At 36.2% G+C, this 19,046-nt stretch overlaps 1 protein-coding gene across 2 annotated transcripts in view; it reads left to right on the plus strand.

Moving 5' to 3' along the window:
* Nucleotides 1–5,027: 5,027 nt before the first annotated feature.
* The window catches only part of cacna1hb (calcium channel, voltage-dependent, T type, alpha 1H subunit b), a 51,457-nt gene continuing 37,438 nt past the window's right edge, over nt 5,028–19,046 (plus strand). For both annotated transcript variants that reach the window (XM_084402036.1, XM_084402037.1), the window contains exons 1-7: nt 5,028–5,135; nt 6,999–7,132; nt 8,637–8,734; nt 9,571–9,730; nt 15,628–15,940; nt 16,584–16,676; nt 18,293–18,950. In XM_084402036.1, coding sequence (XP_084258162.1) covers nt 5,043–5,135; nt 6,999–7,132; nt 8,637–8,734; nt 9,571–9,730; nt 15,628–15,940; nt 16,584–16,676; nt 18,293–18,950 — 1,549 coding nt within the window. In that variant the 5' untranslated portion in view covers nt 5,028–5,042. The remainder of the gene's footprint in view (nt 5,136–6,998; nt 7,133–8,636; nt 8,735–9,570; nt 9,731–15,627; nt 15,941–16,583; nt 16,677–18,292; nt 18,951–19,046) is intronic.

Raw genomic sequence — 19,046 nt, forward strand, 5'->3', positions numbered from 1 at the left:
GTTCCTAATTTTCAAATGCATTATGACAGACTTCTCCAGGCATTCATTTGGCATTTTAAGACTCTAGACTAAAGCATATCTCTGTGTTTATATGTGTCAGTGTTACTCAAGGCAAGACACTTTACAGGTGACTAAGGTAGAAAATCCTAACTAATAGATATCACCATACTTTACAGTTGATTTATTACAGTACATTAAGACTATTACAAGTTTTCTTAAATGTTTAAATATGGAAATGAGGCATTATCTTATTAAATATGCACAAATGTGTACAGAAATCTAAACACTGGACGAAGCCAGGTACACAATTCTTGTAAAATTTTTTTTTTTTTTTTAAGTTAAAGGTTCTTACAGAGAGAGTTTTGGATATCTCTTTTTATCACTTCATAAATCAGAAAATGCTGTCAACTGAAAGTTTGTAAAAGTGCGACTGAGGTGGAGATTTCTGGCTCACTGCAGAAGAAAACTCATTTTGAGAGAACGGTCTGTAAAGATGTGAATTGAAATCTATAGTCGCAAATATATAGTGTAATAAAAGAAACACTTTAATGTGTATTTTGGATGTTTTCCAGACTAACTTTAAATTAGTCTGTAAGAAGACAAGTTTTGGAAGCAAATTTGGCACTGGTCTCAAAATAAGGCTTTGTCTGTATGTCTTGCCTTAAGTATTAATAATACAGTATATTATTTATAATATAGTAGTATTTATTAATATTTTGAATGGGCTTTTATTTTAAAAATTTCATTTAAGGTTTGCTATGTACTTTTGTCATTATCAGTTTATATATAATTGTCATATATATACAGTATAGCTTTAATTTATTTAAAATTTAATTTCAGATTTGTTTTTTTTTTTTTTACAATGAAAGCCCATGGATCAATAACTCACTTTCTATGTTATACTTTACATTTGCACCTTGTACTGCATTTTGTATATTGGACTTGGTAAAGTTTTTTAGCTGGTCTCTGCACTTGTATCCTTTATTTTGCTCTCCTATAATACGTTATTTTATATTTATGTTTAGATTTATTAATTTATATCTATTTACTGTTTGCATTTCTGGTCAGATGCTAACTGTGTTTCATTGGCTCTGTACTTGTACTCTGCACAATGACATCTGAATCTGGATCTATAGAAAAAACAACAACAACAACTAACTAACTAACTAAAAAACAAAACAAAAATCAGTCACTATGCATGTACATAAAACAAAAATTCTAGGTACACTGTAAGTGTTAAAAACATTGAATATAGAGTGGGGCCCATTTTGGTAAATATCTTCTTTTGTGTTCCATAGAAGAAAGAAAGTCTAACTTTCTCATCCCATTTCTGTTCTCTATCACCATCATCATTATCCTCAGCAGAAGTGGCATGAATGTGACCACAACAGTCTTGAGGACGAGACACGAGAGCTGGAGTTGTCTGTGTGAATTAGTGTGGGCTCTGGATAAATGTTTGATGAGGGGAACACTGTCCCAGTTCTACTGAGAGGGAAGTCTTCTGGAATTCCAGAAGGGTTTCGGTAAGACAGAGACCTGAGGAAACAGCAGGGGCCTGATTATGTTAATGCTGCTCTGAGACACAGATGCACACAGTCTTTAGGGTTTAAAGAAGTTTTAAATCCTGTTCGGCTCATAAATGAGGTGTGATGCGTCCTGGTGTAAATGAGGATAGCTGCAGGATTTACCGTGGTGATTGAAAGGGTGTGAACAGTGTGTAGCTGTGGCAGGTTTATGATTAATGAGGTAAAGTGCCTGTGGGTCTGAGTTTGCCTTTACAGCAGAGGTATGTGTTTAGATCGGTGCGCTGTACAGTGAAAATGTAATTGCATTTTTTAATTAGATGCATATGAAAACAAAATGGCTTTATTGCATTTTATTATTTTGTATGTTTTATGGTCACAAACAGGAATTGAGCATATTAAAAAGGACATTTTATTAAAACAGGAATTACGGTGGGTTTTATGCAGTCCAAATTCTATTATTTCAACCTTCTTAAGAACAAAATCAATTATTAATCGACAAATGTCTTACATTATTCATGCTCAGTCTCATTTCACCTCTTGAGTCTGTGTTAAAAGCTATTTTATTTTATTCTATTATATTTTCTATGCTTCAATCAGTTGATTGAAATATGAAATATAAAAGCAGTTCTCCAAACAGATAAATATAATTGTGTATCATTATTGTATTTTTCTCTACTAAACCTTATTGAACTCTGCTCTGTTTCTTCTCTTCTCTACTATAATATTTACTACCAATCAAAAGTTTGAGTAAAATATTCATGTTTAGTGATGTTTTGCTTGTGTTTTAGTTGGACTTTAGCCCTATTCAGACAGTAATTGTTTCTCATGGGGATGTAAGGTATTTTCAGCATTTACAGGAGCTAGTCAAGTGATTTTATTGCCGTCCGAATCCAAAATGTCAGTGTTTTTCTTCCACCATGTAAATAAGAGGCTTTATTAACTTATTTCCGCTAATTTCCATTTTTAAAATGGCATCCATCATTTTGAGATAAAATACAAGACAGAAAACCATTTTAACTATGGCGCATTTATCTTCCTATTTTTAATCAGGAGATTTAAATTATCACAAAAAATAATTAGGATTTTATTTTCCTATTATTAAATTAAATTAGGGCTGTACTCAACCAAAGAAAATCTTGGTCGACTGAAGTCCTGAAGTTTTCGACTAAAAATCGACTAAAAATGACGTTAGAAAAAAAACTTTAAATTAATTAGCTGCGCACTGTGCGCAGTAACGTTACTTGGTAGCCTTGTTGTCCGCCTAAATGAATTATAAATAAACATAAAAAACTAGTAGGCTATTTGCAGTATTAAATCGTTTTTGACGTAATTCATTTGCACTGAAATGAGTCTGACACACGAGTCTGTCGGCTGTCGGCTCTGACAGCGTTGCATCACGTGCACCTGCGCAATATCATAGCCTATGATTTCCGAAAATAGTACTATGTTGTCAACTAGTGATATCATGACAAGAACTTTTGAGGAATATGTAACATAATTTAGACAATTGTTTCTGTCATATGTATTATAATAACTGACAGACACTATAATTTCAGCCGCTCTGAGTCTGTGCAGCTCGCACAGAGTGAGGCTGAACCTATTTTTTACAGTCTATGGGCTGAACATAGGAGCTCAGCTTCACGGCTGAGACACGAATAGACTATTAACTTAAAGCTTTTACTCTTAAACACAAAAGGCACGTCCACTTTAATAAAAAAATAATATTTATTAAACAAACCAGATCAAGTAATATTCAGCAAACCTTCTAGTAGCCTACTTTCTTCAATCTGTCCGTCTTCTCCGGTGAGTTGGGCTAATCCAAAAGAAGTGAAAACAAGGGGGGTGTTCTGAAAACAGACTGTTACCTGTGAAACAGGGGTGCTCTGAAAACACCCCCATTACCAATTAGTGCTTTCCACCTGATGAAATGAACGCGGCAAAACTGATGAAATGAACGCGGCAAAACTGATTACCGGTAAATGAACACGACAAAACTAATTAAATGAACGCCGCAAAAAAATCGACCAATCAGAATTTTGGTCGAGCCAGAACGTATCGACCAAATAATCGACTAATCGACTGGGAGAATACAGCCCTAAATTAAATATTAACTTATTCTTATTCTTCAGTCATGTGACTGACCAAGTGAGCAGCGCGTTTCCGGGTTCACAAGGATCACAAAACTGTGATCACAAAAATGAGGTGCCATGCAAATGTATTTTTATGAACGTCCATATGAGAAACAATTACTGTCCGTATAGGGCTTTTGAGTTGGTTTTGCACTGTGTTCTGTTCAGTTTCATGTCTTTGTTCATCTGTTGCCATAGTGTTTGATTTGCCCTCATGTGATACACCTGTGTCTTGTTAATTATCTCGTTTAGTCCGTAGTGTTTCCTTGGCTGTGTGCGAAATCGTCCCCCATACCCTTAAGTAGGGACTATTCTAGACGTTGGCTTGTGAGTGCACTCATTTAATCCCACAATGCACCGCAATAACGAGTGTACAACTGATGTACGCTCAACGGCTATAGGGAATACCCATAATGCACTGTGAGAGGCTCGCACCAAATGAATTCCTGCGTCTGACGCCCGCAGCTGAATCTTCCATCCATTATCCAAACCGCTGGTCCAATGTGGCTACAGCATAATATCATACAGGTATAGATTCCTTTTTAATTGAGTATTAAATTGTTTAATTAAGGTTTATACATGCTAGTTTATAATTCAAGATAAATATTTTCATCCTACTACTGGAGCTGCCAGTTTCAAATGATTATTAAACAGCAAACACATAAACTATGCAAAAGCCGCAGCCCTTCCAAATTGACTCACTCGTTTTCATTCACTCCTTCAAGTGGACTATATTAGTGGAGGAATGTAGAGAATAGTGAAGGATGGTATTGGGGGCGATTTCGAACACAGCACTTGTGTATATAGCCCTCACTTTCAGTTGCTCTTGGCCAGATCTCGTCTTATAATAGGTGTTGTTCTGTTCCCTGTGTTTTTGTCTGTAATCAAAATCCTGTGTTTTCTAGATAACCGAAAGAAGTGTAACTTCTGAGTTTATTTTGATTAAAAAGAAAACTGCTTGCAAATAGATCCAGCTCTTTATTTTAACTCAATCTCAGTGTAACAGCATTAAATTGAATTGACTTTTACATTGTTACACAAAATCTGTTTGTAAAGAAATTAATGCTGTTCTTTTAAAAAAATTCAACATTGATAATAATAAGAAATATTTCTTGAGCTGCAAATCAGGATATTAGAATGAAAAATTCAGCATTGCATCACAAAAAAAAAAATCTTACTGGCCAAAAACTTTTGAACAATATTGTATGTTTTGATTTTAAATGCTAAACTGTGTTGAGACACTCCATTTTACTCAAGAAAGACCCCAAGATCAAGAGTAAATAGAACATGATATTTATGCAGACTGTAAAAGGAATATTTGAATTTGTTTTTCTCTGTGAGTTGTATTGGCCTTAACTGAAGCTCTACGTGGTTTGAGCGAGTCAGTATGCTGGTGATTCTGCTCAACTGCATCACACTCGGCATGTTCCAGCCCTGCCAAGACCTGGAGTGCCACTCGGACAGGTGCAGCATACTGCAGGTAACACACACAACACACACACACACATGGTTCGATTAACTAAAGTGCCCATATTATGCTTTTTCATGATACAAAGTACATGATAAATGGAATTATTGTCTCCCAAATGAAAGAACCGATTGTGAACGGGCTGAAACGGGTCTTGTAACAAATCTACATAATGCCAGCCTATGGTCTTCATTGGCTGCCCACGGACTTTGACACCACCCTCAAACACTGTAGTTGTAGCTGAGACTGGAAGAGTTTGGTTCGTGTTGTCGACATGTCGAGAAGACGCTGTTTTCTGCGCTGCGAAAGCAAATCCACGTTGCAGGCAGTTCCAAAGGATGAGGACAGTAAAACCATACTGTGTATCAAGTGCTGAGGAAAGATGAGCTAAAATGGGCGTTTGGTTTCCGACACGCGCTGTAAGCGGTAGATCAATCACAACAGACCAGGCCGTCTGACCAATCAGAGCAGAGCAGGCTCTCAGAAAATAGTTTTTTTACAGAGACTGGATCCTTTATTGAACCGTTTCAGACACTGATAAAAGGTGATGATGCACTGTATATTATGAGAAAGTGGAAGTGGTTTTGACCTTGGATGCATGTAGACCTATTGTTGGAGACATCTAAAACAAAATTAAGAACCTTTGCAATCGCATAATAGGGGCACTTTAAAGATTTTAATCTCTGTGATTAATTTATCTTATCTGTTGTTTTGTTTGAGTTAGTTAGAAAAGAAAGCATTCAAAGACTAAAACACACAACTTCAAGCACATACAGTGCATTGGCCTTAAGAATTAGACATTTAAGCCCCATTTAAAATGTTTTATTGAATTGTAGAAAACAAAATATCAAACCAAGTGATATCTGTAGAAATACACTTTTCAATAAAAACATTACATTAAATAATTTTTTAACGATGTATTTTATTGTACAACACTATCAAAGTAGAAGAAAAGTTCCAGTCCAGAGCGGCGTGAAACTGTTATGTGGATCCTGGACTGTCAACTGTCAATTGTGAGCGATCAGCCTCAGACTCTGAAACATACGGTTCTTTAATCTCTCCACAACGACTCGAAAATAACCTGTAGATTCTGCATAATAATGGGAACATTGTTCACAACAGGCAATTTGAAGTCTGACACAGATTGTCTTGAAATGTAGTGTCGAAGGTGGTGAATTTAGTAGACAAGCGCTGCTTTAAATGAGATCAATTAAGAGAAGATAATCTGTGGTTTCAAACATCTGATAATCACCCTGGGACCAGTTTGTTGAAAGTGAAGTTAGATCATTTATTGCCACTTAGACTGATATTTTGTATTGAAATTAATACCTTTTGGATATTCGACATCATGCATTTTCAGGCTTTTGCTATTCTAAATCCCAACATAACTGAACATTAAACACTATCAGTCTTCCCTGCAAAGCATCATGGGAACTACATTTTCAGTTATGTCAACATTAAAAAATAATTTTGGAGTACTGGATTGGTTCACATTCACCCTATAATGTAATCTAGTTGACTGCATACTTACATACTTTATTTTCTTTAGACATAAGCCAAAATGTTACATAATGTGGGTCAATATAATAATATTTTGGTGGCTTTTTAATCACTTAATCACACCATAAACAAAAGCTAAATTAACTATAAAATAGAAATAGAATTTTCAGATGAAACAAAAAACATTTAATTTAGTTTACTTACTATGCATAGTCAACTTTTAAAAAATATGGGGAGTGTTGTTTGCTTTTAGACTTTTAACAGTTTTTAGAGGTTTAAACCAAAAACCATAAATTTCGATTAGACCGATATAAAAATGCAATTGTCTTTTTCCCACGTAGTGATTGAATGTGTTATCGGTTCTTCTCTCTACAGGCCTTCGATGACTTCATCTTTGCATTCTTTGCCGTGGAGATGGTGTTAAAAATGGTGGCCTTGGGGGTTTTCGGGCCGAAATGTTACCTTGGCGACACCTGGAACCGCCTTGACCTCTTTATCGTCATGGCTGGGTGAGTGACCAATCACAAACCTGAAACTGCCACGCTCACATCTAAAAAGTCAACTATTAGCGTGTGATTCCAAGAATTTGATGAGTCATTAAACTCTTAACTATTACAAGGTGTGTGTGTGTGTGTGCGCGTGTGTGTGTGTGTGTGTGTGTGTGTGTGTGTGTGTGTGTGTGTGTGTGTGAGAGAGAGTGCGTGCATTTGTGTGTGTTTGTTTAATGTCAAATCCAGTTTTAATGTCAGGTCAAGTTCTAATGTCAAGTCGATGTGTCACAGCTAAGCTCATGAATGACAATTACCACCAGGCGGGAGTCTCTATGTCTGTCTGTATCTTGTGTCTCTTGTCACTTACACTGTCACTGACACTGATTTCTACAAGTTTTCCTCTCTTTCCAAAAGGCAGCTCAATCTAAAGTTCCTGATCACTCACTAAAACTCATTAAAACTCTTGTGTGAGTAAGTTGGTCATTAATTCGGACAAAGGAAAAACATTTCCAAACCACTTTGGGATGCTGGTGAGCTAGTTTTCCCTCTAGACTTCTTAATGAGCTTAACTTCCTTTGTAAATCTCCTTTACCAGGAATATTATGTTGGTCAGGTGAAAAGTGTGGCTATAACAGCACTAAACCAACTCTAACTAGTATAAATAGCATAGACATTCACGTTGGCCTGAGTTTCACTTTTCAGCAGGGCGAACATATAAATATTTGAAATCAATTTAGTAACATTAAATATTCTCTTGCTGCTGTGAGTGAGAGCAGAAAGAGATGTCTCTGTTTTAAATTTAATGTAGTAAGCATGATGTTAGAATTGTGTTTAAGCTGTTCAGTGAGTCAATGAATCGAGACCAAACACTGGTCTGCCTCACAAATGTTACCAAAACCCCCTATGGCATTTCATGTATTAAAACGTTTCAGTAAAAATATATACACTACCTTTTTTAAAGAATGTTTTTTTTTATTTTTTTATTAAAACATAAATAAAAAAAACATTACTGACCCCGAACTTTTGAACATTAATGTATGCATTAAAGTATGATAAATATTGCTGCTTATTAATATTTTGTTACATATAAATTAAACTGATCAAATCATATTATTAATTATCTGCCTTGTGTTTATTTTTATTTTATTATTATTAGTAGTATTTTTTTTCCGACGCAGGAGAATCCAAACTAAAACTGTCTTTAATAACACTCTTTAGAAGATAGAGGAAAACACAGGAAATAAAATAAACACAACCACGTAGAACAAAGACGATACCGGACAATGAACTGAATGAACTGAAGGCTTAAATACAGACAGACCAAGGAAACTATGACTAGGAACTAAGGAAAAACGAGCTCAGGAAACACAGTCAAAACAAAACAGACTATACACATGACTATTATATTATATACCTTTTTTTTAATATATATATATATATATAATATTCTGTATTATCTGTATTACCCTGTTGTGTTGCATTTCAAGTTTGTTTAAATGAATTTCTTTTGCTTATGTTTTAGGATGTTGGAGTATTCTTTAGATGGTCATAATGTTAGTTTCTCAGCCATCAGAACCGTGCGGGTTCTCCGACCTTTACGAGCCATCAACAGAGTTCCTAGTGAGTACTGTTTCCATCTGTATATCTTTCTCGATTCTCTCTCACTGTCGCTGTTTTACAACCCAGCTATTGATTTAAAGCAAATGATCTGGACTCGTGCTGAAAAAAGATGTGCCTGCTGTATTTAAAGATTCACACACGCAAAGAGTAGACAAGACTCCCATGATGTATTATATGGTCACTGACGCTGATTCTTGCAGCTAAGTGCCCACAGTCCAACATCTCATAGTTGATGGACCACAAAATAATACACAAACACTCACACACGCATGCTATTAGTCTTCAGAGAGGTGCTGGTGTGTGTTACAGTCATGGATCGAGTCCAACAGTGAAAGTAAAAGTGTCTGTTTTGTTTAATGTAGGGCGAGACCGTAAATTCTTGACATGCACTCTTACCATTTATAGCACACTCCTTTTGTCTACACGTTCCAAATAAGTTTGTGTATGTGTGTGTGTGTGTGTGTGTGTGTGTGTGTGTGTGTGTGTGTGTGTGTGTTCAGCAAAGCAGTAATAGATTTTGGACTCAGTGAAGAGTGAGAGCCCATGGCTGTTAAGTTTCCAATTCGATTATTCTCAAACCACCGAGCGTTAGCCAAAGCCTCGCAAGTTTGTGTTTGTGTGTGTGTGTTCACTTCTTGGCTCAATTACTGAACACATCAGGCACTGAGAAAATGTGTTCATGAAGTATGTGAACGTCAGATCAGAGTTATCAAAGTTAAATGTAACACTACAGAGTCTCGTCTCTAAATGCGTCTAGTGAACCTCGATGGCTTTGATGCTTCATTGCGCGTGTTATTAAATGCATGTTTGTGACATCGTGTATCTGTGTCTCGTAGGTATGCGAATCCTGGTGACATTGCTGTTGGATACTTTACCGATGCTGGGAAACGTCTTGCTGCTTTGTTTCTTTGTGTTCTTCATCTTCGGGATCGTCGGCGTGCAGCTGTGGGCGGGGCTTCTCCGGAACCGCTGCTTCTTTGACAGCAACGTCAGAAAGTAAGTGCAAAACTAATGCTTTTTAATGCAAGCTGCTCCATACATGCAAATTGCAGGGGTTTGAAAAAATGATGCTTGGGTGTCAGGAATAACGTTGCAACAATAAATGCTTTGAAATCGCATGCATGCGTACAATATGTTCCTCTGTGAAGTGAAACCTGTTTATGTTGTTTCATCAGATGAATTAATTACTTTTTGGTGGTTTTGAAGGCCACTGTCCAGATCTTTATTAGCCTGGAAATCCAGACCTAAATCTAAAAGATTAATGGTGTGGCGTCGACTAATGAAAATCGGCACGCTCGAAGGGCGGCACCAAGCATGCATTTGAAAATCTCACTGCACGCAGTTGGATAACACTACGACCAATCACAACAAGTTATCGCTTAGCTACCAGCGGAGCTAACTGGTAGATTAGACTCTTACCGTATCCGGTCGGCAAAACAGCAAAAACGCCCTTCATGGCAAAGGAACGATTCGAGCGCCGTCTTTCATTTGAAAAAGTCTAAATCTTTCATTTGGAAAAATGCTGTGCGTCAAAAAGATTTTGCGCGGTCAAAACCATGCCCATAGCGGTAAACGCCCATCAACGTACAAATGTGGGGAGGCGTCACGACACCACGCGACAGTCGTGTCACAAAAGTGGATCTGTACCGTTACGCCTCCCCACATTTGTACGTTGATGGGCGTTCCTTCAGTTTACCGGTATGGGCGTGGTTTTGACCGAGCGGGAAATTTTGCTTATTAGAACAGAGGACCTGCGAGAGACTTCCCCCCCGTCTCCATATGCTCTACTTCTATTGGATAGTCGCGTCGCATTCAACAGAATTCATTTGCATAAAGATGGGCATCGGCCAGCTTTGTGACGCGCAGCATTTTTCCAAATGGAGCGCCGCCTTCCCGGAATGCTTTGCGGGCACGTCAAAGTGGAGTGCGGCGCGACAGAAGTTTCGCACGGACAAGTGGATCAGTACCATAACTCGCTGAGCAAATTCAACTTGTGCTCTCGCGAGAACTCTGGATTACCAGGGTAGATCTTTATGGGAGTTTAATTGAAATATTTTATTATAATTATTATACTATTTTTATAGTAAATAGTATTGATTGAGTTTGTAAAAAGACAAAAAAGTAGTGTGTGTACAGTAATGTGCTTCACATAAACATACGTGAAGATTCTTTTTTTGTTAAAGAACTTGTGTTTTTTTCACAAATGTTTGATATTAAAAATGTCCTGTTAATGACTGCTTTTCTACTTGGATGAACTCATGGTTATATGGTACTGATGTAATTCATGTAAGTTGAGTTGTCCTACACTACCGTTCAAAAGTTTGAGTCTGTAAGAGTTTTTAATATTTTTTAAATAAGCTTCTTAAGCTCACCAAGGCTGCAATTCAAAAGTACAGTTAAAACAGTAATCTAGTAAAATATTATTACAATTTAAAATAACTGTTGTCTATTTTAATATATTTTCAAATGTAATTTATTCCTTTGATGTTAAAGCTGAATTTCCAGCATCATTCCTCCAGTCTTCAGTGTCACATGATCCTTCAGAAATCATTCTAATATGATGATTTGCTGCTCAAGAAACATTTCTTGTTATCAATGTTGAAAACAGTTGTGCTGCTTAATATTTAAGACTGTGATAATTTTTTTTTAGGATTCTCTGATTAATAGAAAGTTCAAAAGAACAGTGTTTATTTGAAATAGAAATATTTTATAAAATTATAAATGTCTTTACTGCCACATTTGATCAATTTAGTCAATGCATACTTGCTGAATTGTAGTATTCAGTATAAAAATAAAAATAAACTTTTGAATGGTAGTGTATGAAAGATATGTCCAGTATCCATATACCAAAAGTTATCAGGTTTTCTGAATTTACAGCTTCATGACAAGAAATATTGGATGTAACTTAACCGTAAAGAGTTGTTTATACCATTGAAAATTTTAAATATACATTCCCTCATCAGTACACTGACTAGATAGACTTCCATTAAAGGTGTGCTACTGTACACACATTGCTTTTGCAAACAAGGGGACATGTGAAAAAAAATGTCTGTGCTAATAGACCTGGAATGACCTTTTAATGAGGAATTTAAGTTAGCAGATTACAGCAATTATAAAGTATAAATGTTGCATTATATTATTTTGGTGTATGCTGACAAAAGATATCAATTCTCGCATTACATACGCCATAAGGGCCCCGTTGCTCATAGAGAGTGTACAAATTAAAGAGCTGGATAATGATTATCCATAAAGGCAGTTTGCATCAGTGAATCATTCTGACAACTGTCCACCCTGATGAACTGCATACCAGAAAGCCCGTCCAGGTGCATCACTGCTTCTCTCCAGTTCCCTTCCCCAAAGCCCAACACTATCCAAGCAACGGCTGTTACAATAATGATTTCACTCAACCTTTTAAAAGCACAGTTCTCTTGTGCATACAACATTTATTGCATTGTCTGTCAAAAACCACTTGCAATATCCACTTCAGTCCATCCGCTGATATCTGCATTAAATGAAGATTCGGCCTTTACCTCAGAAAAATCATTTCTCGTTTCTTATTGAAACTTTTTTTTAATTGTGTCATTCTACAAAGTGTGTGTGTAGTGTGTCTTACAGTGTGTTAAAAAATAAGTTTAACAATGAATAACTCATGTCAACTTTCACTGTAGATATTTTTCATCTTCATGTGGAAGCATTTTTTTTTTTTTTTTTTTTTTTGCTGTAATGGCAAGTATTCACATTTAATGACAAAAATAAAATTCAATAAAAGGTAGCATTTGCCTTTTTTTCTCTCTCTAACCACTTAAAATTCATGTTTTCGAGAAGTAAACAGAAGAGATGTTTTTTCTTTAGGGCCGAATTAAAAAAAAAATGCAACCCTCTTACCATGATTTTGTTTAACAAACTACTTAAACTTGAATTAAAGTATATATACACATTACATTTTCTGTATAAGAAGCACTTTGTAGATTCATGACCTTAAACATAAGGCTTATAATTTCACATTAAACTAAAATGATAATCTTTATGAAGGCATAATTACATCACAGTGTATATTGAAATGTATTAATTTGGCTTTAGATGTCACAATCTAATTGATTAACACTTAAACACTGTAAGCATGTAAAACTGGGAAAGGCACTCGTTTCAGAGAATGACCCAGTTAATAAATGTTTGCTTCCAGCACACACACAGAAATTGCCAGTCATATTACACCTATCTCAGGTGTGAAAATAGCTTTCTGTCTACGTGAGTCCCATTGGATGTGCAAATATGTCTGTTTGCACGTCTACTCGTTGTTTTCGGAGCCTGCAGCCGGTTCTGGTTCCCACATGATTTGGCACTCTAATAAGGGAGTCCACTTCTTTCTATTTTAATTTTAATTAATTTTTAACAAAGAAAAACAACTATCCTGGCCTTGATTGACTTTTCTTGCATCTTTCTTTCTTTCTTTCTTTCTTTCTTTCTTTCTTTCTTTCTTTCTTTCTTTCTTTCTTTCTTTCTTTCTTTCTTTCTTTCTTTCTTTCTTTCTTTCTTTCTTTCTTTCTTTCTTTCTTTCTTTCTTTCTTTCTTTCTTCCTAATAACCCAATTAAATTGAGAAAAGCAGTCATATTAGTGCCCTCCACCCCCACATCTCGCTATCCTCCAAAAAACGTAGCAGTGTGAACCCTGATGCAATTAAATACAGAACTTATAAGGTAATTTGTGTCTTATTTCTATCAGGTCTTTGCTAAACTGCAGAATATCTGTGTAATACATTCAGTGCATGAGCTCGTCAAACAGATGACCTCTGGGCAATCTTTTAGTGTGACAAAAGAGGGAATTGTTTTATCTAAAAGGCTACAAAACTAGAACCAGACAAATTTTATGGTTTGGATCCATGTCCTCTGAATTTACTGGCTTATCTGCAGATAAATGCCTAAAATATATGCAGACCCTTTATTGTGTGTGTTTTTTTTTTTTTTTTTTTTTTGGCTATAAGGAAAAAAGTTGGTTATTTAAGTTTCAGATGAGTAACACAATTCTCAGGCTATTTTATTCAACATTCTCTTATAGTGGTATAGCGGTATTGATGATTTTGACAGATGTTTTGGTTGACGTGTTTGAAAATAATACCAACTGTAATATGTTGGGTCTGTAAGTGTTGGGTATTTGTATTAATTAGTATATAGTTTAACTAGTACCATAAAGGTACTACTTTAGGGTCCTAAAATGCAACTTTTAGGTGTTTATAAGGTACAAAGTTGTCTTTTTAAGGGTACTGCCACAGTGACAAGCAGTTGTACTCCTCGAGGTACAATTTTAGCACATTGTTTCTATCAATGTAAATTTTTAATGCAACAGAGTGCATTTTGCAATTAAATGTCAAGTAAATTAGCAATCTGTTTTGAGTTTAGTGCATTCATAAAAGGTACATAGAATGTCCTTTTTTAAGTCTATAGCATTTACAATTCATGTTGCATGATTGCAAATATTTCAGAAAAAAACATTTCAGATATGCTTTAAGTAGTACATGGGCCATTTTCTTTAACATTCTCTCTTAAAACCTAATATAAACATGTTTGCAGATGATGTGATTACCTAATAGTTCAGCTTAAAGCTCTTCTGGCTCTCTCAGTTTAATAAGCAGGATGTGAAACAGATCAAAGCAGAAGCTCACTTGGCTCAAATGGTTTGTAAATGCTCAGAGAACAAAATGCTCCACTATCACCCATTATTATGTAGCTTTGAGGTGGGTTCAGAGGGACGCTTCCGTTAGAATGAGTCACAGGAGTCTTAAGCTTGTGTTGTCACAGTCTTAAATAGATACTTCATATATGAAAGCTAAATCAAAATTGAATGCAATGCAATGCAGTGCAATTTGCAAATATTAAATGTCAAATAAATTAGCATTCAGTGTTTTGCATTGTAGTATTTACTATTTTTTTTTTACAGCTTTAAAGGCTGTCTTCTTTTAAATAAAGCAAATTAATAAATTAGATAAACTCAAATAAATAAATAAAAGCAACAAAATATTGATTGCCAACCTCAAAAGGTCAAAATAGATATTAAATATTATACAAGACAATGCATGTTGGAATAAAATTACTTAATAAATAATGTGAATAATTAATAAATTAACTAATAATTTAAATCTGGTTTTAATTTCACAAAAAGATGATATCGTTGAATAATTTAAATAGTTGGATACAGCAGAAAAGACAAAAACAGATCAAATCACAATTTAATGAGGGAAGACAGACTTTTGATGTGTTTAAAACTAGATACTTGTCATGCCAATTTTATGTTAGATATGTGTTAGTGTGTGTTAGTTCTCACAATAAATCATAGAATTTGTGCCTCTAAAGTGTACCATATTTGTGGAAAGTACCAGACGTAGAGTTGTATTATTCATAGACTGCTATCTGAGCTGATTTCTATCTTAAAAGAATTATGGAAATCTTTATTCAGTAAAAATCCAGTCACAAATAATGCATTACACATTAAAAAACAAATTTTAAGTTTTTGTCTAAAACAAGTTTTATCATTATCTTAGTATAATTGATATACTATTATAATTTTGTCAATATTTTGAAATAGTTCATTTGTGTATTTTGGTTTAATTTTAGTTCATTTTGTTTTGTTTTTAAAAATTATTTTTAAACATGTGAAATGTATAAAATGTAGTTTTATGAGGTTTATTTAGTTTTTCAGTTGTTTTTGTTGAGTTTTTTTTTTTTTTTACTTAAACTAAACAAAACAAAAAAAAAATATATATATATAATAATTTAAAAAAAAAAATGTAAGTAGTGAAAGTATTTGTTTATTATTTTAGTTTTAGTTGACGATAATAACCCTGGCCTGCACAGTGCGTGTGTCTCTCCCTAACCTCCACCATGTGGTCTGTCTGCAGGCTGTATAATGTTTCAGAGTCTGTGAGCGAATACTACCGACTGGAAGAAACAGACGACATCCCCTTCATTTGCTCCACCATTCGGGAGAACGGAATGTTGCACTGCTACAATATCCCCAAACGCAGAGTGGGAGGGGCTGATTGTGAACTCACGCCTGATGATGTCACAGATCTGGTTTTGAAAGAGCCGCCTCAACATGGATGTGTAAACTGGAACTTGTACTACAACAACTGCGAAGCAAGCGAACACAATCCCCATAACGGGGCCATCAACTTTGACAACATTGGATACGCATGGATTGCTATCTTTCAGGTGTGCATGCGTGTTTGCGAGAAAGATTTAAAGAGTATAGAATGAGTTACATAAATGTATGTGAAAAAAAGAAAAAGCAAAGTCATCGGTTTTTTTGCAAGGCAGTTCAAGACTTCTTATTTTTCTCTACTTGCGTGTTAGACATCCGCTCCAAGTTGTGCATTACAATTTTCGCTGAGTATATATTAAGCCTGGCAGGCGGTGATATTTTTTTATCCTCGCATATCCTTTTGGCACAGAGAGACACTTACTTTCAGAGTTGGTAAATGAAGTGAATGGTTGACAGGGGCTACAGCGAGAGTGAATCCTATTACATCATTAACCAACTTATCTGTCCCAGGAAATCAAGTTTATCATGTTCCATTCTAATCTAATCTTTAGGTGCAACAATATTTATCATATTCTTTACTAATCTGATTGGGAACGTGCATGGACATTTATCAGGTTTCTGAGTAAATCCAATTAACCACAGCATGACGTTCATCATTCCATAGTGTTTCCTGACCTAGTTTTCTGCAAGCGATGAACAATATTGGAAGATGTCCTTTGTATGTTGACACTTGAGAGAAGGGCTATATTTTAAGCAGTGCTTGCTTTTGCGGATGTCGTAACCTTTATGATCCTGTTTCTGTTTTCTCATCAGGTCATCACCTTAGAGGGATGGGTGGATATCATGTATTATGTCATGGATGCACATTCCTTTTACAACTTCATCTATTTCATCTTCCTTATCATTGTAAGTGCGCAGTAAATAATGAATGGATACATCTTCCTCTCGTTTAACCTCTGCTGGAGTCTTTCATTAGTTGCATGGAAGTGGTTTTTGCTATCATCAAGATGTAAATGACTGGAGTAATTTCACTTGATAAGTATACTTAAAGAGATGAAAATTAAAATTCTGTCATCATTTTGGAGAATTTGTGATTGAGCACTAATGAAACGAAATGCTTGTACTCAGTTACACTTCAGAGGAGAAAACCTTACCATCTTAGACCCTTAAAGTACATATTTTACTGGTCATCATTGTGTAAATCTATCATTGTGTTAAATAATACAATTTCCTAACAAGCCAAATCACATTCTTTTTTAATAATTGAGTTCAACCAAGGTCAGTGATCAGTCTATAAACAACTATATAAGCAACTAAAAAATCATTTGCAGCTGAATTTAACACTTAACAAATTCTAATAAGAGGTTTCCGTCTGGTGTGTCCTAGAGACTTACTCAGATACTGTGACAAAATTCTGATTAAACATGTCGACTTGCACAGTTTGTGCATGAAATGTACTTACAGTAATTGAGAATATGTCCTTTGGCTCTTGATTTCATCAGTCAATTTGAAAAGCTAAAAGCAAAGGTTTTACTTTTAAATGTACAATTAAAAGCCCAGAAAGTGATTTCTGAGAAATGCTGTTGAAAGTGGATTGGACCGAGCAGCACAACACACTTGTAGCCAATCAGCAGTAGGGGGCGTGTCCACTCATGATGGGGGAGGTGAGAGAGTGAGCCAGTCAGCAGTAGGGGGCGTGTCCACTCATGATGGGGGAGGTGAGAGAGTGAGCCAATCAGCAGTAAGGGGTGTGTCCACTCATGATGGGGGAGGTGAGAGAGTGAGCCAATCAGCAGTAGGGGGCGTGTCCACTCATGATGGGGGAGGAGAGAGAGTGAGCCAATCAGCAGTAGGGGGTGTGTCCACTCATGATGGGGAGGTGAGAGAGTGAGCCAATCAGCAGTAGGGGGCGTGTCCACTCATGATGGGAGAGGTGAGAGAGTGAGCCAATCAGTAGTAAGGGGTGTGTCCACTCATGATGGGGGAGGTGAGAGAGTGAGCCAATCAGCAGTAGGGGGTGTGTCCATTCATGATGGGGGAGGAGAGAAAGTGAGCCAATCAGCAGTAGGGGGTGTGTCCAAAAATGATGGGGGAGGAGCGAGAGTGAGCAAGAGGGAGATTTGAAAGACTGTTGAAAGAGAGATGGCTGAGAGACATTACAAAAAAGAAAAGGTTAGAGGAATATTAGGAAGATTTTCTAATGTTTATGAAAGAAGTCTCTTATGCTCTCCAAAGCTGCATTTATTTGATCAAAAGTAGTAATATTGTGAAATATTATTACAGTTTAAAATATTAAAAACAGTGAACATCATTCAGAGGGGATAGCCTTCATACACTTAACATTCGCCATGCAAATTATAATTTTATTGATAAAAAGACAAAAGAAAGATCAGTGTCCTGAAATGTGCATGAATACCCAGTAACAATCATCAGTTTACTTGTAGCAAGGTATTTGCAGTTGCCACTCGTGATCCTGTAATGATTTTGAACTATTGTTTTCAACATCTCTGATTTGTCCGCAGGTAGGCTCCTTCTTCATGATCAACCTGTGCCTGGTCGTCATTGCAACACAGTTCTCCGAGACCAAACAACGTGAGAACCAGCTGATGAAGGAGCAGCGAGCACGTTTCCGCAGTAATGAATCCACCTTAGGTAGCTTGACCGAACCAGGATCCTGCTACGAAGAAATGCTGAAGTACCTCGCCCACATTTGCCGTAAACTTTGCCGTCACGCCGCACGCCTCTATGGCGAATTATGCCCTAAGAGACACGGGGGCGTGGCCAATCCCAGCACTTCCCTCTCAGTGGGTGGGACTAATGGATATTGGAGTGACAACGGAACAAAGATGGGTCCGACCCAATACTGTATGCTGCATTATCATCACCCCCATCAGAATCAACATTACCTCAGCAATGGCATAGAAATGAAGACCCTTCATCTCGATAGAGACACACAAAATTCCAAAAAGTCGCCATCACTCCCGCTTGCACTTCAAAATTTAAAGGGTTTGAGGCTCGGAATGAACTATCCCACCATCCTGCCTTCCAAAATGTACACAAACTCACATACTCGCTCACACTCGACCGGAGGAGTCAAAGCACCAGCTTTCCATCATGGACTCTATGGCAGGAAGATCTCAGTTTGTAGTGGATACCATGATACTTACAAGTTGCAGCACGGTAAGAACACAGATAAGCAGTATTTTGTTATCTAATGCTATTACATTCATAATATTAATTGTGGCTTAAAGGTGATGATTTGTCTAAAAAAAAAAT

The sequence above is a fragment of the Rutilus rutilus genome, assembly GCF_951802725.1.
Source record: "Rutilus rutilus genome assembly, chromosome: 2".
Classification (NCBI taxonomy): domain Eukaryota; kingdom Metazoa; phylum Chordata; class Actinopteri; order Cypriniformes; family Leuciscidae; genus Rutilus; species Rutilus rutilus.